This window comes from Pan paniscus, chromosome 15, assembly GCF_029289425.2.
Source record: "Pan paniscus chromosome 15, NHGRI_mPanPan1-v2.0_pri, whole genome shotgun sequence".
NCBI classification, from domain to species: Eukaryota; Metazoa; Chordata; class Mammalia; order Primates; family Hominidae; genus Pan; species Pan paniscus.
In genome coordinates, this window is record NC_073264.2 from 74,966,264 (window position 1) to 74,982,340 (window position 16,077).

General features: G+C 41.1%; 2 protein-coding genes across 13 annotated transcripts in view; both read left to right on the forward strand.

Moving 5' to 3' along the window:
* Positions 1-15,707, forward strand: part of PTGR2 (prostaglandin reductase 2) — a 40,362-nt gene extending 24,655 nt beyond the window's left edge. For 4 of the 10 annotated variants that reach the window (XM_008977885.4, XM_008977886.4, XM_008977887.4 and 1 more), the window contains 6 exons: positions 518-688; positions 2,616-2,825; positions 3,585-3,706; positions 4,815-4,902; positions 6,000-6,039; positions 7,649-9,013. In XM_008977885.4, coding sequence (XP_008976133.2) covers positions 518-688; positions 2,616-2,825; positions 3,585-3,706; positions 4,815-4,902; positions 6,000-6,039; positions 7,649-7,725 — 708 coding nt within the window. In that variant the 3' untranslated portion in view covers positions 7,726-9,013. Of the gene's footprint in view, positions 1-517; positions 689-2,615; positions 2,826-3,584; positions 3,707-4,814; positions 4,903-5,999; positions 6,040-7,648; positions 9,014-15,584 lie in introns of those variants that run through there. The other 6 variants (XM_063596323.1, XM_063596322.1, XM_063596324.1 and 3 more) reach the window with 2 other exon arrangements.
* The window catches only part of ZNF410 (zinc finger protein 410), a 40,289-nt gene continuing 39,838 nt past the window's right edge, over positions 15,627-16,077 (forward strand). For all 3 annotated transcript variants that reach the window (XR_008620928.2, XM_008977894.6, XM_003824154.7), the window contains exon 1: positions 15,627-15,766. Coding sequence is in view for 2 of the 3 variants with exons in the window: in XM_008977894.6 (XP_008976142.2) it covers positions 15,734-15,766 (33 nt within the window). In the remaining variant the exon portion in view is untranslated. The remainder of the gene's footprint in view (positions 15,767-16,077) is intronic.

The window sequence follows — 16,077 nt, forward strand, 5'->3', positions numbered from 1 at the left end:
TTTTTTTTTTTTTTTTGAGATGAAGTCTAACTCTGTCGCCCAGGCTGGAGTGCAGTGGCATGATCTCAGCTCACTGCAACCTCCTGGGTTCAAGCGATTCTCCTGCCTCAGCCTCCTGAGTAGCTGGGATTACAGGCGCATGCCACCATGCCTTGCTAATTTTTTGTATTTTTAGTAGAGATGGGGTTTCGCCATGTTGGCTAGGCTGGTCTCGAACTCCTGGTCTCAGGTGATCCGCCTGCCTCGGTCTCCCAAAGTGCTGGGATTACAGATGTGAGCCACTGTGCCCGGCCTGGACACAAGTCTTGTTGGACTAGGACCCCACCTTTATGTCCTCATTCAATCCTAAATGTCTCCTTTAAGTCCCTATCTCCAAATAAAGTCACACTGGGGCTCAGGGCTTTACTATATAAATGTTGTGGGGACGCAATTCAGTCCATAACACGTTGTCTCTACTTTGTTGTCTCAAAACAGGAATTCCTAGTATTATTTTTAAAGGGTATATATTTTATTTTAGGTAGACCCACAACTTGTGGATGGACATCTTTCATATTTTCTTGGAGCTATAGGTATGCCTGGTTTGACTTCCTTGATTGGGATACAGGAAAAAGGTCATATAACTGCTGGATCTAATAAGACAATGGTTGTCAGTGGGGCCGCAGGTGCCTGTGGATCTGTGGCTGGGCAGGTAAACTTTCTGAGAATTATTTGATTTTCTGATTATTTGACGATTGTTATAATTCATAATTGAAATTCCGGATATATGTATACCATTAAAAATATAAAATTGGATAAATTTTTTTTTTCTTTTTTGAGACAAAGTCTCCAGGCTGGAGTGCAGTGGCGCAATCTTGGCTCACTGCAACCTCCGCCTCCTGGGTTCAAGAGATTCTCATGCCTTAGCCTCTAGAGTAGCTGGGACTACAGGTATGTGCCATCACACCTGGCTAATTTTTGTATTTTTAGTAGAGATGGGGTTTTGCCATGTTGGCCAGGCTGTTCTCGAACTCCTGGCCTCAAGAGATCCACCTGCTTCGGCCTCCCAAAGTTCTGGGATTATAGGTGTGAGCTACCACGCCCAGCCAAAATTGAATAAATTTATAATGACTTTCACACGTTTCTTGTAGAAATGGTTTTTTTTTTTTTACCTACTTAGACTCTCTTACTAACAGTATGAAAAATGTAGATTTTAGTGTCTTATTCTCTGTTAACCAAAAGGAGATATAGTAAATGCTAAAGCTTTGCTTTCATTATTATAAGGAAGAGAATGATAGAGAAGCTGTTTGGAATTGCATGAATTAAAAGTCAAACTCACATTTTAAATTAATATCCTCAAATAAGAAACCACTTATTGAATTCTAGAAGTGTAAACATTTTGATAGAATTTTATGAAGTTGGCCTGGCACAGTGGCTCATGCCTGCAATCCCAGTGCTTTGGGAGGCCAACTTGGCAGGATTACTTGAGGAAAGGAGCTCAAGACCAGCCTGGGCAACATAGTAAGACTCTTCAGTAAATAAATTAGCCCAGCGTGGTGGCACGCCTGTTGTCCTAACTACTTGAGAGGCTGAGGCAGGAAGAGTACTTCAGCCCAGGAGTTCGAAGTTACAGTGAGCTATGATTGCACCACTGTACTCCAGCCTGGGTGACAGACCCTGTTTCTTTAAAAAAACAAAAAAAGAATCTTATAAAAGTACATCCTTTTATAAATAATAGCCTTTATAGGTTGAAACCATTGAAAACAAACATTGTGTCCGAGCTGTGATTTTAGTTCGCCACAAGCTTGAAAAATAATGAATTGCACGTGATGTTTTGGGTCTGATTATTTATTCCTTTTATGAAATCAGATTTAATTTGCGAAATTTTATTTTTTTAAATTTAATTATTATTCTTTGATTTTATATTTTTCAATGAGTGAAAGCCAAAAATTGTGAGATTTTAACATTTAAACTACCTATGGTCCCCAACTTATGATGGTTCTACTTTACAATGATGCAAAAGCCGTATGCATTCAGTGGAAGCCATACTTTGAATTTTGAATTTTGGTCTTTTCCCAGGCTAGCGATATCAGTATGACACTCTCTCGAGATGCTGGGCAGCGGCAACAAGCTGTAGCTCCTGGTCAGCCACCGTATGTGGCTGAACAACTCCGTGAATCACGCCCAGCTGGAGTGGATGTTTATTTTGACAATGACCATAAGGGTAAACAACTGGTACTCTACGGTGTACTGTGTTGCCAGATGATTTTGCCCAGCCATAAGTGTTCTGAGCATGTTTTAGGTAGGCTAGGCTAAGCTATGATGTTCAGTAGGTTAGGTATATTAAATGCATTTTTTGCTTAGGATATTTTCAACTAATGATGGTTTTATTGGGACATATCCCTATCATAAGTTGAGGAACAGAAGTCTACCTTTGTTCAATTTTAATAATTTTTTTTAGGATGACATTGTCTGCCCTCAGTTCTTTTAGTTTCAAATTACTTTTCATTAAAAGCAGCGTAATCTAACCTTAATTGTAATGAACACTGTCATATACCTGTAATATCTTGTATACTTGTACATTTTTACATTTAAATGTGACAATATAAAGCCATTTAATCTTCAAATTTCCCCCCTAGATTGGCCATTTCTTAGGTTGTTCCAGAGTGGTGGGAATTTGTGGAACACATGAGAAATGCATCCTCTTGACCTCAGAACTGGGCTTTGATGCTGCAATTAATTATAAAAAAGACAATGTGGCAGAACAGCTCCGTGAATCATGCCCAGCTGGAGTGGATGTTTATTTTGACAATGTTGGTGGTAACATCAGTGATACAGTGATAAGTCAGGTTGTTTGCTGATTTCTATAACAAATTTGAATACTGCACTTTATATGTTGTGATATCTTTTTACCTAATACTGAGAAAAAAATTTATAAAATTGGAGGGATTATTGTGACTTAATGTGATGATCAGTATTGTATTTAAGTGATACAAAAGAGCTTGCTGATACCTACTTCCATTTACTTGCAGATTTGTACTATGAACTTCAATTTCAGTTATTTGCTACCAATATTATATTTTTCACTTTTGGTTTATTTTTGTGAAAAATTACAGTTGCATTGTTGAAATGCTGAAGCTCTGACCCCTAACTCACCACTGACCAACTCACAGCCATGGCCCCAGACCTTGCGTAGAGAATGGGTTTCATAGGCTGCATGTATTTATGCATATTTACTAACAATATTATAAAATATCAACATGAGGTATTAACACTACATAGTCCTTTGCTGCATCTAAAATTATTTGCAGTTGAGATTATTAAATTATTTAAATCCAAAAAAATACAGTTCTACCACTAATAAGTAGCAACAACAACTAATGTAATTCTTTTGCTGATTACCAACCATTTATTTGCCTCTGTGTTCCTTTGGAATGTAATTATTTCTAGCTAGTTAAAATTCTTAAATACCTCTAACAGGTAAATTAAAAAAAAAATCGAACTAGTTGACAAAAAGGATTAAATAGTCAAGGAGGCTTCCATTATGGCAGCCATAAAATCAGTAAACATAGGAAAGGGATATTTTATCATTATTTTTCTCTGTGCAGATGAATGAGAACAGCCACATCATCCTGTGTGGTCAAATTTCTCAGTACAACAAAGATGTGCCTTATCCTCCCCCGCTATCCCCTGCTATAGAGGCAATCCAGAAAGAAAGAAACATCACAAGGTGTGTTCTTCCTCTTTGCCCTTATTACCAGGTTCATGGGGTTTTAAATATCATAGATGTGTATGAAATCTATTGTTCTTCATAGACACTTTTTCTTTATTAAATAAAACTTTAGGTCGGGCATAGTGGCTTATGCCTGTAATCCTAGCACTTTGGGATGCCGAGACGGGTGGATTGCTTGAGGCCAGGAGTTCAAAACTAGCCTGGCCAACATGGTGAAACCCCTTCTCTACTAAAAATAGAAAAAATTAGCCGGGTGTAGTGATGGGCGCCTGTAATCCCAGCTACTTGGGAGGCTGAGGCAGGAGAATCACTTGAACCTGGGAGGTGGAGGTTGCAGTGAGCCAAAATCATGCCACTGCACTCCATCCAGCCTGGGCAATGAAAACGAAACTCCATCTCAAAAAAACAAAACAAACAAACAAACAAAAAACCTTTAAAATACACATTTTTTAAGCTGGTTCAATATTTAGGTTCTGGCTAACTAGCTACCTGAAAACTGATAGTTATTGGCTTTGACTGGCCTGGGTTAGGTCACATGAGGGTCGAGAAAGGATGTTACCCACAAAGGAAAAATTCACAGTGCTATTAACAAATGGGGTTGTAGATACTGGGCAGACAAAAATTATTATTATTTGAGATGGAGTCTCGCTCAGCCGCCCAGACTGGAGTACAGTGGCGCGATCGCAGCTCACTAAAACCACCGTCTCCCAGGTTCAAGCGATTCTCCTGTCTCAGCATCCCGAGTAGCTGGGACTACAGGCGCTCACTACCATGCCCGGCTAATTTTTTTGTATTTTTAGTAGAGACGGGGGTTTCACCGTGTTGGCCAGGCTGGTCTTGAACTCCTGACCTCAGGTGATCATCCCACCTCCGCCTCCCAAAGTGTTAGGATTACAGGCGTGAGCCACTGCGCCCAGCAACAAAAATTATTAATAGAAGTCTACATTTACACCTGTAACTATGCATAAAACTATCTGATCAGACTCAATGTGTTATGTCCTAATATTTTAAGGATTAACAGATATTAGAATTCTGGAATGGTTTGATCTTGGAATACCACTCCCGTTATATTCTCTGATCATTATCCTTTTCTTCCTCACTGCAGGGAAAGATTTCTGGTATTAAATTATAAAGACAAATTTGAGCCTGGCATTCTACAGCTGAGTCAGTGGTTTAAAGAAGGAAAGCTAAAGGTAGAACTTCTATTCTTTATCAATATAATTCTTCCTGCTACTTGATATAATTTTGCATTATTTAAATGTACTATAGCAAACATACTAGTTTCATTATAAAAATTCCTACAAAAGAAAAGTATGCTGAATATTATAAATTAACTCTACCTCCCAGGTGAGTATAACCTCCTGATAAACAAACCCTTGTTATTCCCTTTATCTAAAATTTTTTAGCTTTACTTTCCATAGATTATATTACAAAATCATTAGGTTTTCCCCCAAATGTAAAATTGTTATGTTTATTAATTTAACAAATATTTATGGGATGCTACTATGTGTTAGAAGCTGTGCTTTCTCAAAAATAATGTGAGCATCTCCTGATGCTTATACCACCATACTTCTTCCCTGTCCTCCCTGGACATTCTAATGTATGTCTTAGTTGTTGATTGAAAATCAGGAGTTATTAATCTGGGCTTCAGACATACTGGCCTAGGCTATTTTTTTTTTTTTTTTTTTTTTTTGAGACGGAGTCTCACTTTGTCACCCAGGGTGTAGTGCAGTGGCGCAATCTCGGCTCACTGCAACCTCTGCCTCCTAGGTTCAAGCGATTCTTCTGCTTCAGCCTCCCGAGTAGCTGCGATTACAGGCACATGCCACTCGCTCAGCTAATTTTTGTATTTTTAGTAGAGATGGGGTTTCACCATGTTGGCCAGGCTGGTCTCAAACTCCTGACCTCAAGTGTTCTGCCCATCCAGCCTCCCAAAGTGCTGGGATTACAGTTGTGAACCAGTGCACCTGGACTGGCCTAGGCTATTCTTGAAACCTGCAAATGATAGGCAAAGTTGTACCTTTGTGTGCTTCTGTACTTTTCTTTTTCTGTTTTAGAGTGTATAGCTTGTGATCTGTTACTAATTGAAGAGATTAAACAACGGGAAAATAGGATATTACTTTAAAAAATCAATTGATAGGAAGCTTTTCTGGGCTACCTACATGAAATAAAGAATATCTATTTTTAGACAAAGTGCTAAATAGTATTGCTGCCTTTTGTAAGTATGGAAACTATCATATAGAAACATTGAAGTTTAAAGACTATTAAATCTAGCTATTTTGATTTACAGATTAAAGAGACGGTAATAAATGGGTTGGAAAACATGGGAGGTAAGATGAATGTAGACTTATTATATACACATGCTCAGCACACAAAGATAAAGTCTCTTTATTTTTATTTATTTATTTTTGAGATGGAGTCTTGCTCTGTTGGCCAGGCTGGAGTGTAGTGGCATGATCTCAGCTCACTGCAAGCTCCGCCTTCCAGGCTCACGCCATTCTTCTGCCTCAGCCTCCCAAGTAGCTGGGACTACAGGCGCCTGCCACCACGCCTGGCTAATTTTTTGTATTTTTAGTAGAGACGGGGTTTCACTGTCTTAGCCAGGATGGTATCGATCTCCTGACCTCGTGATCTGCCTGCCTCGGCCTCCCAAAGTGCTGGGATTACAAGCGTGAGCCACCACGCCTGGCTTTTTTTTTTTGAGACGGAGTCTTGCTCTGTCTCCCAGGCTGGAGTGCAGTGGTATGATCTTGGCTCACTGCAACCTCCATCTCCCGAGATCAAGCAATTCTCCTGCCTCAGTCTACCAAGTAGCTGGGACTACAGGCGTGCACTGGTATGCCTGGCTAATTTTTGTATTTTTAGTAGAGACAGGGTTTCAACATATTGGCCAGGCTGGTCTTGAACTCCTGAATTCAAGTGATTTGCCTGCCTCGGCCTCTCAAAGTGCTGGGATTACAGGCGTGAGCCACTGCACAGGCCAAAGTCTTTTAATGCTACCTCTCTGGCCTCCCCTTCCCTGCCCTTCCCTCCCCTCACCTCCCTTTTTTTTTTTTAAAGAGATGATCTTGCTCTGTTGCCCAGGCTGGAGTGCAGTGGCATGATCATAGCTAACTGTAACTTATGAACCCATGGGCTCAAGCAATCCTCTCACCAGAGTAGCTGGGACTACAATTACCTGCCACTATGCCCAGCCTTTTTTTTTTTTAATTTTCCATAGAAACAGGGTCTCACTATATTGTCCAGGCAACTCCTGGCCTCAAATGATCCTTCTGCCTCAGCCTCCCAAAGTGCTGGAATTTACAGGTGTGAGTGCCTAGCCCTTTTTTTAATTTTTGAGACAGGGCCATGCTCTGTCACCTGGGCTGGAGTGCAGTGGTGCGATCATGGCTCACTGCAGCCTCTACCTCCCAGGTTCAGGTGATGCTCCCACCTTAGCCCCCCGAGTAGCTGGGACTACAGGCACACACCACCACTCCCAGCTGATTTTTGTATTTTTAGTAGAGATGGATGGGGTTTCACCATGTTGGTCAGGCTGGTCTTAAACTCCTGACTTCAAGTGATCCACCCACCTTGGCCTCCCAAAGTGCTGGGATTACAGTCGTGAGGCCCCATGCCCGGCCTTCACTCACATTTTATTCCCATATTTTTTTTGCCTCTAGTCTTCAGATACTGTAAACAATGAACATTGATGTGCATACCAGTTAGATACCAATTAAATCTTTCCAGTATGGGCAAAACATTTTTTTAAGATGTTAATTGGGTTAGTTTGTGTATAACTTTTTACTTGAGATTTCTTTTCATGACCATTTTCTTCTATGCTTAATATTCAAAATCATTGAAAAAGTTATTTAACATAATTTTATATGTTGTACCTTTTGGAAACAAGTATGATAGTGACATTTATCTTTTCAGATAACCTACTTTCTCTTTTTCCAGCTGCATTCCAGTCCATGATGACAGGAGGTAACATTGGAAAGCAGATAGTTTGCATTTCAGAAGAAATCTCTTTGTAATTGCTGTAAATGTCATCAAGGCAATCATAGATTTCTTTTCCATTTTGCATATTTTCAAAGATATGTTAAAAAATCCTTAGACTATACATAGCTCTTGATTTAAATGTGATCATAGGTGTTATTTTTAGTTGCATAGGGGATTTGATACAATCATTAATGGATCATACACAATAGGTTTTTAAAAATTAATAACTTTTAGTAATTACTTTTATTAATTTAAAATAGAACGCTTGAGAGGCACTTTGTAAAGATTTGTTGAACTGGAAACGTTTTACATGATCTGATACAACCATTAATGAATCATACACAATAGGTTTTTTAAAATTTATATTAATAACTTTTATTAATTTAAAATAGAATGCTTAAAATAAAATAGAGTGCTTGAGAGGCACTTAGTAAAGATTTGTTGAACTGGAAATGTTTTACATGATTCTTAAACTGAAACTTGGTGTAAAAATAGAATTGAGATGGCCTTTTTTTCACATTGTAGACTGAAAAGAGACTTAATGGTATGATGTGTACATAGGGACTGGGGGCAGGATTGGGGGTTTCGGAGCTTGTGTAACAGTTTTTGGGATAGGAGACCAGCGGTTTTGGGTTGGGATTAGTATGGGAAGATAAATAACTTAGGTTGGTTAAGTTGACAAGATTTACTCCAGAGGATCATCTCTTTGTATTTGCCAAATAATTTACTGTATAGCCTAAAAACTCCATATATATTGAGAAAAGCATATGTTTATTTTAGGTTAGCAGGCACATACTGTCAAGTTGTAAAGATTGAGAGGGCAAACAGATGTAAACATCACTTGTAGGTGATTAAAAAGATTGACAGCCGGGCCTGATGTCTCAAGCCTGTAATCCTAGCACTTTGGGAGGCAGAGGCGGGCAGATCACTTGAGGTCAGGAGTTCGAGACCAGCCTGGCCAACACGGTGAAACCCCATCTCTCTAAAAATACAAAAATTAGCTGGGCGTGGTGGCACACGCCTGTAATCCCAGCTACTCAGGAAGCTGAGGCTGGAGAATCATTTGAACCTGGGAGGGGGAGGTTGCCGTGAGCTGAGCTTGCACCATTGCACTCCAGCCTGGGCGACAAGAGTGAAATTCCATCTCAAAAAACAAAAGCAGATTGACAACAAAGACAGTTTCAGAAAATGACAGGACTGGGCAAATTAACAAATGTTTGTAAACATGAATGTTCAGGAACTACTGATGTACCTCAAAAGTTTGTTTTATTAATTGTACTCAACCCTCGCAGAACAGTAAAACTGAAGATTATTGTTTCTGAATGTTTTGGCTTATGATTGTCTACACACTGCCAATATACTTTTGTATGCAACATTTGTAATAAGTAGATTCAAACTGTGTTGGTAATCAGCCTCCCCAGTTTTCGTGAGTGGCCCTTTTTTGTTACTTTTCCTGGACCATTTCATCTCCTGAGTGGGTTTCACTTTTCTCTGTATGTTGCTAACTCCCAAATCTCCATCTGTATTTCTGACCTCTTTCTTGAGCACTGGACCTTTACCTCCAAGTAAATATCCTCAACTCTGGATTGCATCTTATACTCTGCTTTTTTCTTTTCTTTTTTTTTTTTGAGATGGAGTCTTGCTCAGTCGCCCGGCGTGCAGCGGCATGATCTCGGCTCACTGCAACCTCCGCCTCCCGGGTTCAAGCGATTCTCCTGCCTCAGCCTCCCGAGTAGCTAGGATTACAGGCGCGTGCCACCACGCCCGGCTAATTTTTGTGTTTTTAGTAGAGACGGGTTTTCACGGCGTTAGCCAGGATGGTCTCGATCTCCTGACCTCGTGATCCGCCCACCTTAGCCTCCCAAAGTGCTGGGATTAAAGGCGTGAGCCACGGAGTCCGGCCTACTCTGCTTTTCTAAAGTGGAATTATCTTCCTCTGAAATGTTTCTCCTTTATTTTAAATCACCATTAGTAATTTGTGTACCCAAACCTGTCATCAAGGCTTATCTTTAACCTTGAAAATGCCTTTTTAAAGAGAACTCCTTTAATTCCCACGGTTGAGTCTCTCATTCTTCCGCACGCAAATATTTTAAAATAAGTAATTTCAAGAAGTCAGTCAAACTCACAAAGCTTTAACAAGGTGGCATCCAGCTTGGAAGTCAAGTGTTCAAGCCCGCAGTCGGGACATCCAAGAGCTCTTTACATCTTAATTACAACACGGAACCCAGACTCACTGCATACCCCGTCCCGTATATAATGCAAAACTTGATTCTGCAAGTTCCTTTCTCGGGCGGTGAAACTTCGAAGGTCCTCTCCATGGAGACCTTTGATAAATGTTTAAGCAGTGATCTTTTCTTTCTCGTTTGCCTCCATTGCAGCGCCTCCGCTGATGGGAAAAACTACTCCCTCCGCTACTGCGGGGTGGCAGTGACGTCAACGAATTAGCTGACCTGTTTTTTCGGGCTTCGTGGACATAGGAGTCCCGAAGGCCGAGAGTGAGTGAGTGGGAGCGGGGCGGCTGCGGCTCCTCCTGTCCGGGGCGGAGCCCTGCGTCGCGGGCCTGGGGAGGCCCCGCCAGCAGCCTTGACGTCTGGGTCCCGAGCAGTGCGGCAGCCACACGGCACTGAGGCGAGCGAGTGGGTGTGTGCGTGGGGGGTCAGCCAAACTTCCTGTCCCGCGCTCGAGCTGCTTCCGGCGGGAGCCGGAAGACGCTGTGTGTGGACGGAATTCGGGACCGACTTACGGCCGGCCGGCTTCCCGGAACTGGAAGGTGAGCTCCGAGGTGGGCCTGGCCACCCCTTCTCGGTTAGGTAGTACCCGAGAGGGCGGGGGCCAGTACCGGCTACTTGGGGCCTGGGGCCGAGTTCGCCCCGAGAGAGGAAACCGCCCTCCTTGGGCATCCCTCCTGGATCTGGCGGGCCCGGGAGCGGCCAGTCTGAAGCCCTGCGGCTTTGGCCCTTCCCCTCGCGGGTTTTTAGGGGCGATGTTCCTGCTCCTTTGCTTGGTTTTGGGGGTAGGGATATAGGAACAGATTGTCCTGAGAAAGCCAGAGTCAGCGAGTCCCCGGGGCGGGGGCTCTTGGACTGCACCCGCAGCCGGGGCCTGCCTACGGACCTTGGGGCCTTATTTCTGAGGCCTTTGTGGTGTGGGGTAGAGGATGCCAGGAGGCCTTGCCCTGAATGTTTCAGTCCAGAGCTACCCTCTCCTTTCATACCACTTACTTTCTGGGTATGGAAAAGGGACAGCTGCCTACTCGGCTGGGCTGGGTCGCCCGTTTCTCCTTTGCCTGTCAGTTCGGGGGGCAGGAGTGTGTGGATTGTTTACGGCCTTCATACATTTCGTGTCGAATTTATTTTCTGAAGTTTCTCAAGATAATCCAATTTATTAAAGTTTATCCCACTTGATCATGAGGCTCAGAAATGCATTTAGGCACCATTTGGAAGTTAAATATTATTAACTTGGGACTTAAGAATTAGTACTTAGGTTGGAACGAAGGTCAACGCAGCATATTTGCAATAAAAAAAGAAACATAAAAAAAGAAACATTTGGAAATAAAGTCGGGCATTTTGTTAGGGAGTGAGAAATTGCACATGGTTTTTTCTTAGTGTGGTGCAGAGTAAAAGACAACTAAAGTAGCAGTCAGAAGTTTTAAGTTCTAGTTTTTTACGTTTTGCATCTAAGTAGATGTCTAATTTTTGGCAAGTTGCTGAATCTCTAGCTCTGGGGAGTTTTTCTGTAAACGAAGGGGTTTACCTTTAGGGCTATGACAATTTTTCCGAGGCACTGAACTTTGAGTAGAAGTGACATAAGCATTTCTTTGTTTTGGAAAGATAACTTGAATGGCTGCATAAAGGATGTATTGCAAAGAGGAATTTTAAACGCGGGGTGACCAGTTAGAGGCCTGTTTTAATAGTATAGTAGAAAGTTACTGAGAGACCTAAACAGGGCATTACAGTAGGGAACAGAGAACATTCTGGGAACAGAGAATCACGGGAATTATTTAAAAATGGAGAATGAGAGAGATTTAAAGACCTAGAATTTGCAGCTGAGTGGGAGGAAGATTGGGCGATCATTGAAATAGGTAATACAAGAAGAACAGGTTTGGTAAGGAAGATAATAATCTGGATTTTGGACATTGTTAGGTTTGAGATGCTGTTGGATATACATGTGGAGATACCTAGCAAGCAGTTAGAAATGAAGGTTTGGAGTTCAGAAGAGATGACTAGAGAAAAATGTAGGTATCATTTGTAGTGTCATTCATTCATTATACAAATATTTAGTACCTACCAGTTGCTTACTGGGAAGCTTGTATGGAAGCCCTTTAAGCTCATAGTAAACACATTAGAAGTGGGAAGTGACCGTTAATGGGCACAGGGTTTCCTTGTGAGGTGATGAAATGTTGTAAAATTGATCGTGGTTCTGCTTGTACAACTCTGAATAAACTAAAGATATTTTAATTGTACTCTTTAAATGAGTCAATAGTATGGTATGTGAACGATATCTTAGTGAAACTAATTTTTAAAAAAGATTTACATTGCAGTTTTGGAAATCTGTTGAGTAAGGAATTGGAAATAGGAATGTTTAATTGTGTATTTGCCGTTACACCTGTAGCTAATGTACATAGTACGTTGCTCTGTTAAAGATGAGATCCCCACAGTACACTTGATAAGATACTGAGTGCTCTAGTACAAATTCTTTTGAGTTCAGTTGCATATCTTAATGCATCCTGCTATTTTTTATTTTATTCATACTGTACACATACAAATCATAAACTTGGACACAAAAATTGTATGGTAGTACTTAGTTATAATATGAATACCCAGTGCTTGAGAAAATGCTCGTGTTAATTTTTAAAGATTATTGAAGTGAAAACACTGAAATAAAAAGATGTCATAGATAACAAAAAGGACAGTAAATAGTTGTCTGGTTCCTCAGAGATTTTACAATCCTGGAATCTCAAAGTTGGAGGAACCTTAAGGATGACTTAAACAACAAACATCTGATAATTTCTTGGCTTGTTAAGACAAGCTGGAATTGGGGAAGAGGAATTCTTGTTTTTTTTGAGACAGCCTCCATTTGTTACCCAGGCTGGAGTGCAGTGGTGTGATCACTGCTCAGTGCAGCCTCGATCTCCTGGGCTAAAGCAATCCTCCTACTCAGCCTCCCTAGTAGCTAGGACCACAGGCATGTGCCACCATGTGATGCTAATTGAAAAATTTTTTTTTGTAGAAATAGAGTCTCACTGGCCGAGATCGCGCCACTGCACTCCAGCCTGCGTGACAGAGCGAGACTCAGTCTCAAAGAAAAAAAAAAAGAAATAGGGTCTCACTGTGTTGCCTAGGCTGAGAAAAGGAATTCTTAGGCCATGGAGATTCAGGGTCAAACCTAGAGAGATGTAATCACTATTCACGCCAGTGATTTCTGCATACTTCTGGTGTGGGTGGGAGTCCTGGCTTTGCAACTTAATAACTTGGTAATAAAGTAATATACTGAGCCTTGGTTCCTTCCTCTCTAAATAGAGGGATGGATAAACCATATGAAACTGTTGCAGTGCTTGAATAAGAAAAATATGTGTGGAAGAAAAGTCAGGGATTTATGATACTTTATGTGGGAAACTTGGAAGGAGCATTTCCATTTATATCTTGTAAGTAGTTTTTTTTTTTTTTTTTTTTTTTCCCGACACAGAGTCTTGCTCTGTCGCCCGGGCTGGAGTACAGTGGAGCGATCTCGGCTCACTGCAATCTCCACCTCCTAGGTCCAAGCGATTCCCCTACCTCAGCCTCCTGAGTAGCTGGGTCTGCAGGCACATGCCACCACACCTAGCTAATTTTTTGTATTTTAGTTGAGACGGGGTTGTACCATGTTGGCCAGGATGGTCTCAATCTCCTGACCTCGTGTTCCGCCTGCCTCGGCCTCCCAAAATGCTGGGATTACAGGCGTGAGCCACTGCTCCCGGCCTAAATGGTTACTTTTTTACAATGAAAAATGAGGATTTCAGGCAGCTTAGAAAGAGAGAGGGAGAAACCAACAGGACAAAAAAACATTTATTCAGTTACTTTTTTTTTTTTTTTGAGATGGAGTCTTGCTCTGTCGCCCAGGCTGGAGTACAGTGACGCAGTCTTAGCTCACTGCAACCTCCATCTCTCGGGTTCAAGCGATTCTCCTGCCACAGCCTCCCGAGTAGCTGGGATTACAGGCACCCGCCACATGCCCGGCTAATTTTTGTATTTTTAGTAGAGACGGGGTTTCGCCATATTGGCCAGGCTGATCTTGAACTCCTGACCTCAGGTGACCCACCCGCCTCGGCCTCCCAAAGTGCTGGGTTTACAGGCGTGAGCCACCGTGCCCAGCCTAAGTGCCCTCTTTGTAAAGTCTGTCTTGTTCTACCTTTCCACAGTACCTGGTATTAATTGGAAACTTTAAAGTACCCATTGATTGAAAATATACCCATCCTGGATACATTTTACACTGTATGATTATTTGTAATAGTGCTCCCAATTTTAGTAACAATTGTACAAAATAAAATGGACTCACATTCCAAAATCCTGAAAAGAAACTAAGCTATAAGAAAGTAAGAATTTAAGTTATAGGGAGTGGCTGGGCGCAGTGGCTCACACCTGTAATCTCAGCACTTTGGGAGGCCACGGCAGGCGGATCACCTGAGGTTGGGAGTTCGAGACCAGCCTGACCAACATGGAGAAACCGTCTCTACTAAAAATACAAAATTAGCCAGATGTGGTGTCTCATGCCTGTAATCCCAGCTACTCCGGGAGTCTGAGGCAGGAGAATTGCTTGAACCTGGGAGGCAGAGGTTGTGGTGAGCTGAGATCATGCCATTGTGCTCCAGCCTGGGCAACAAGAGCAAAACTCCATCTCAAAATAAATAAATAAAAGAGAGAGAACAGCCACATCAGGGTCCTGAGAGCACTACCTTTGGGAAACGCTCTTCAAATTTTAACTCTTTTTTTTAAATGTAATTTTAAAAATTATCAAAACAATATGGTTGCCTTTTAGAAATATTGGAAAATTGAGAAAAGAAAATTAAGTCACACCAGCCTACCACACAGTATAGCTACGGTCATAGCTGTATGAATCTCCTTTTACTTTTTCTGATGCTTATTATAACTAGTTTTAATAATAGCAAGTATATAATTTTGTATTTTATTTTTATAATTTAACATGTCAGTCATTTGTTGTTGCATTGTCTTCATAGCATTTGTTTGTTGGTTTGTTTTTTGAGATAGAGTCTTGCTCTGTCGCCCAGGCTGGAGTGCAGTGGTCTGACCTTGGCTCACTGCAACCTCCACCTCCTGGGTTCAAGGGATTCTCCTGCCTCAGTCTCCCGAGTAGCTGGGATTACAGGTGCCTGCGACCATGCCCAGCTAATTTTTGTATTTTTAGTAGAGAGGGGGTTTCACTGTGTTGGCCAGGCTGGTCTCGAACTATTGACCTCAAGTGATCCACCTGCTTCAGCCTATCAAAGTGCTGGGATTACAGTTGTAAGCCACCACACCCAACCCTTCACAGCATATTTTGAAGTGACAGTGCCATATTTAATCAACCATTTCCTAATTGGGTGTGTGTGTGTGTGTATACATTGCTTCCAGTTGTTTATTATTACATAGGATAAGACGGACATCTTTGGACATAGCTCTATCCATATTTAAGATAGTTTTTTAGATTATTAGAGGTTGAAATACTGCATCAAAGCGTAGTATTTTTATGGGTTTTGATGCCTGTTGAGCTTGTTGTATTTTAAAAGAAGTGTTTCGGTTTGAATTCTTTATTTGCTTGCTTGTTGTGATTTTTTTTGTATATGTAAAGAAGTGTCTTTATGTACCTGTGTTTTCCCACTGCTCTTAATGCCCCCCTCTCTTTTTTACCCCTATTCTAGGTTACATTGATTACCCACCTAGTACAACATCTTACGGAAAGAGCATAGTATTTCCTAGAGGAATATGAACATAACAGGAAGGTATCATTGGCTCTGAATTAAATTTGAACTTGTCCCCTGAATAGCTACAGGTTTTGGAAGCTGAATCAATGTTATCAGATGAGTTAGAATCCAAACCAGAGGTGAGCCCAGTCAGCTTGTTTCCTTTTCTTTTGGTGGGCTATATTTCAAAGTTTATCTTCAGTTTAGGGGGTCAGCAAACTTTTTCTTTAATGGGCCAGATAATAAATATTTTAGGTTTTTTAAGCTATATGGTTTTGATTGTTACTATTTTTTCAAAGATTTAAAAATTATATTTTTTGTGATTGTTTTTATATCTGTTTTTCAGTATATGTGAAATCATACATTTAGATAATGTAATAAAATCTTATAAATAAAAATATGTTTATGTATAAATATATACATAAATATGAGATACATGTGATGTATAGGT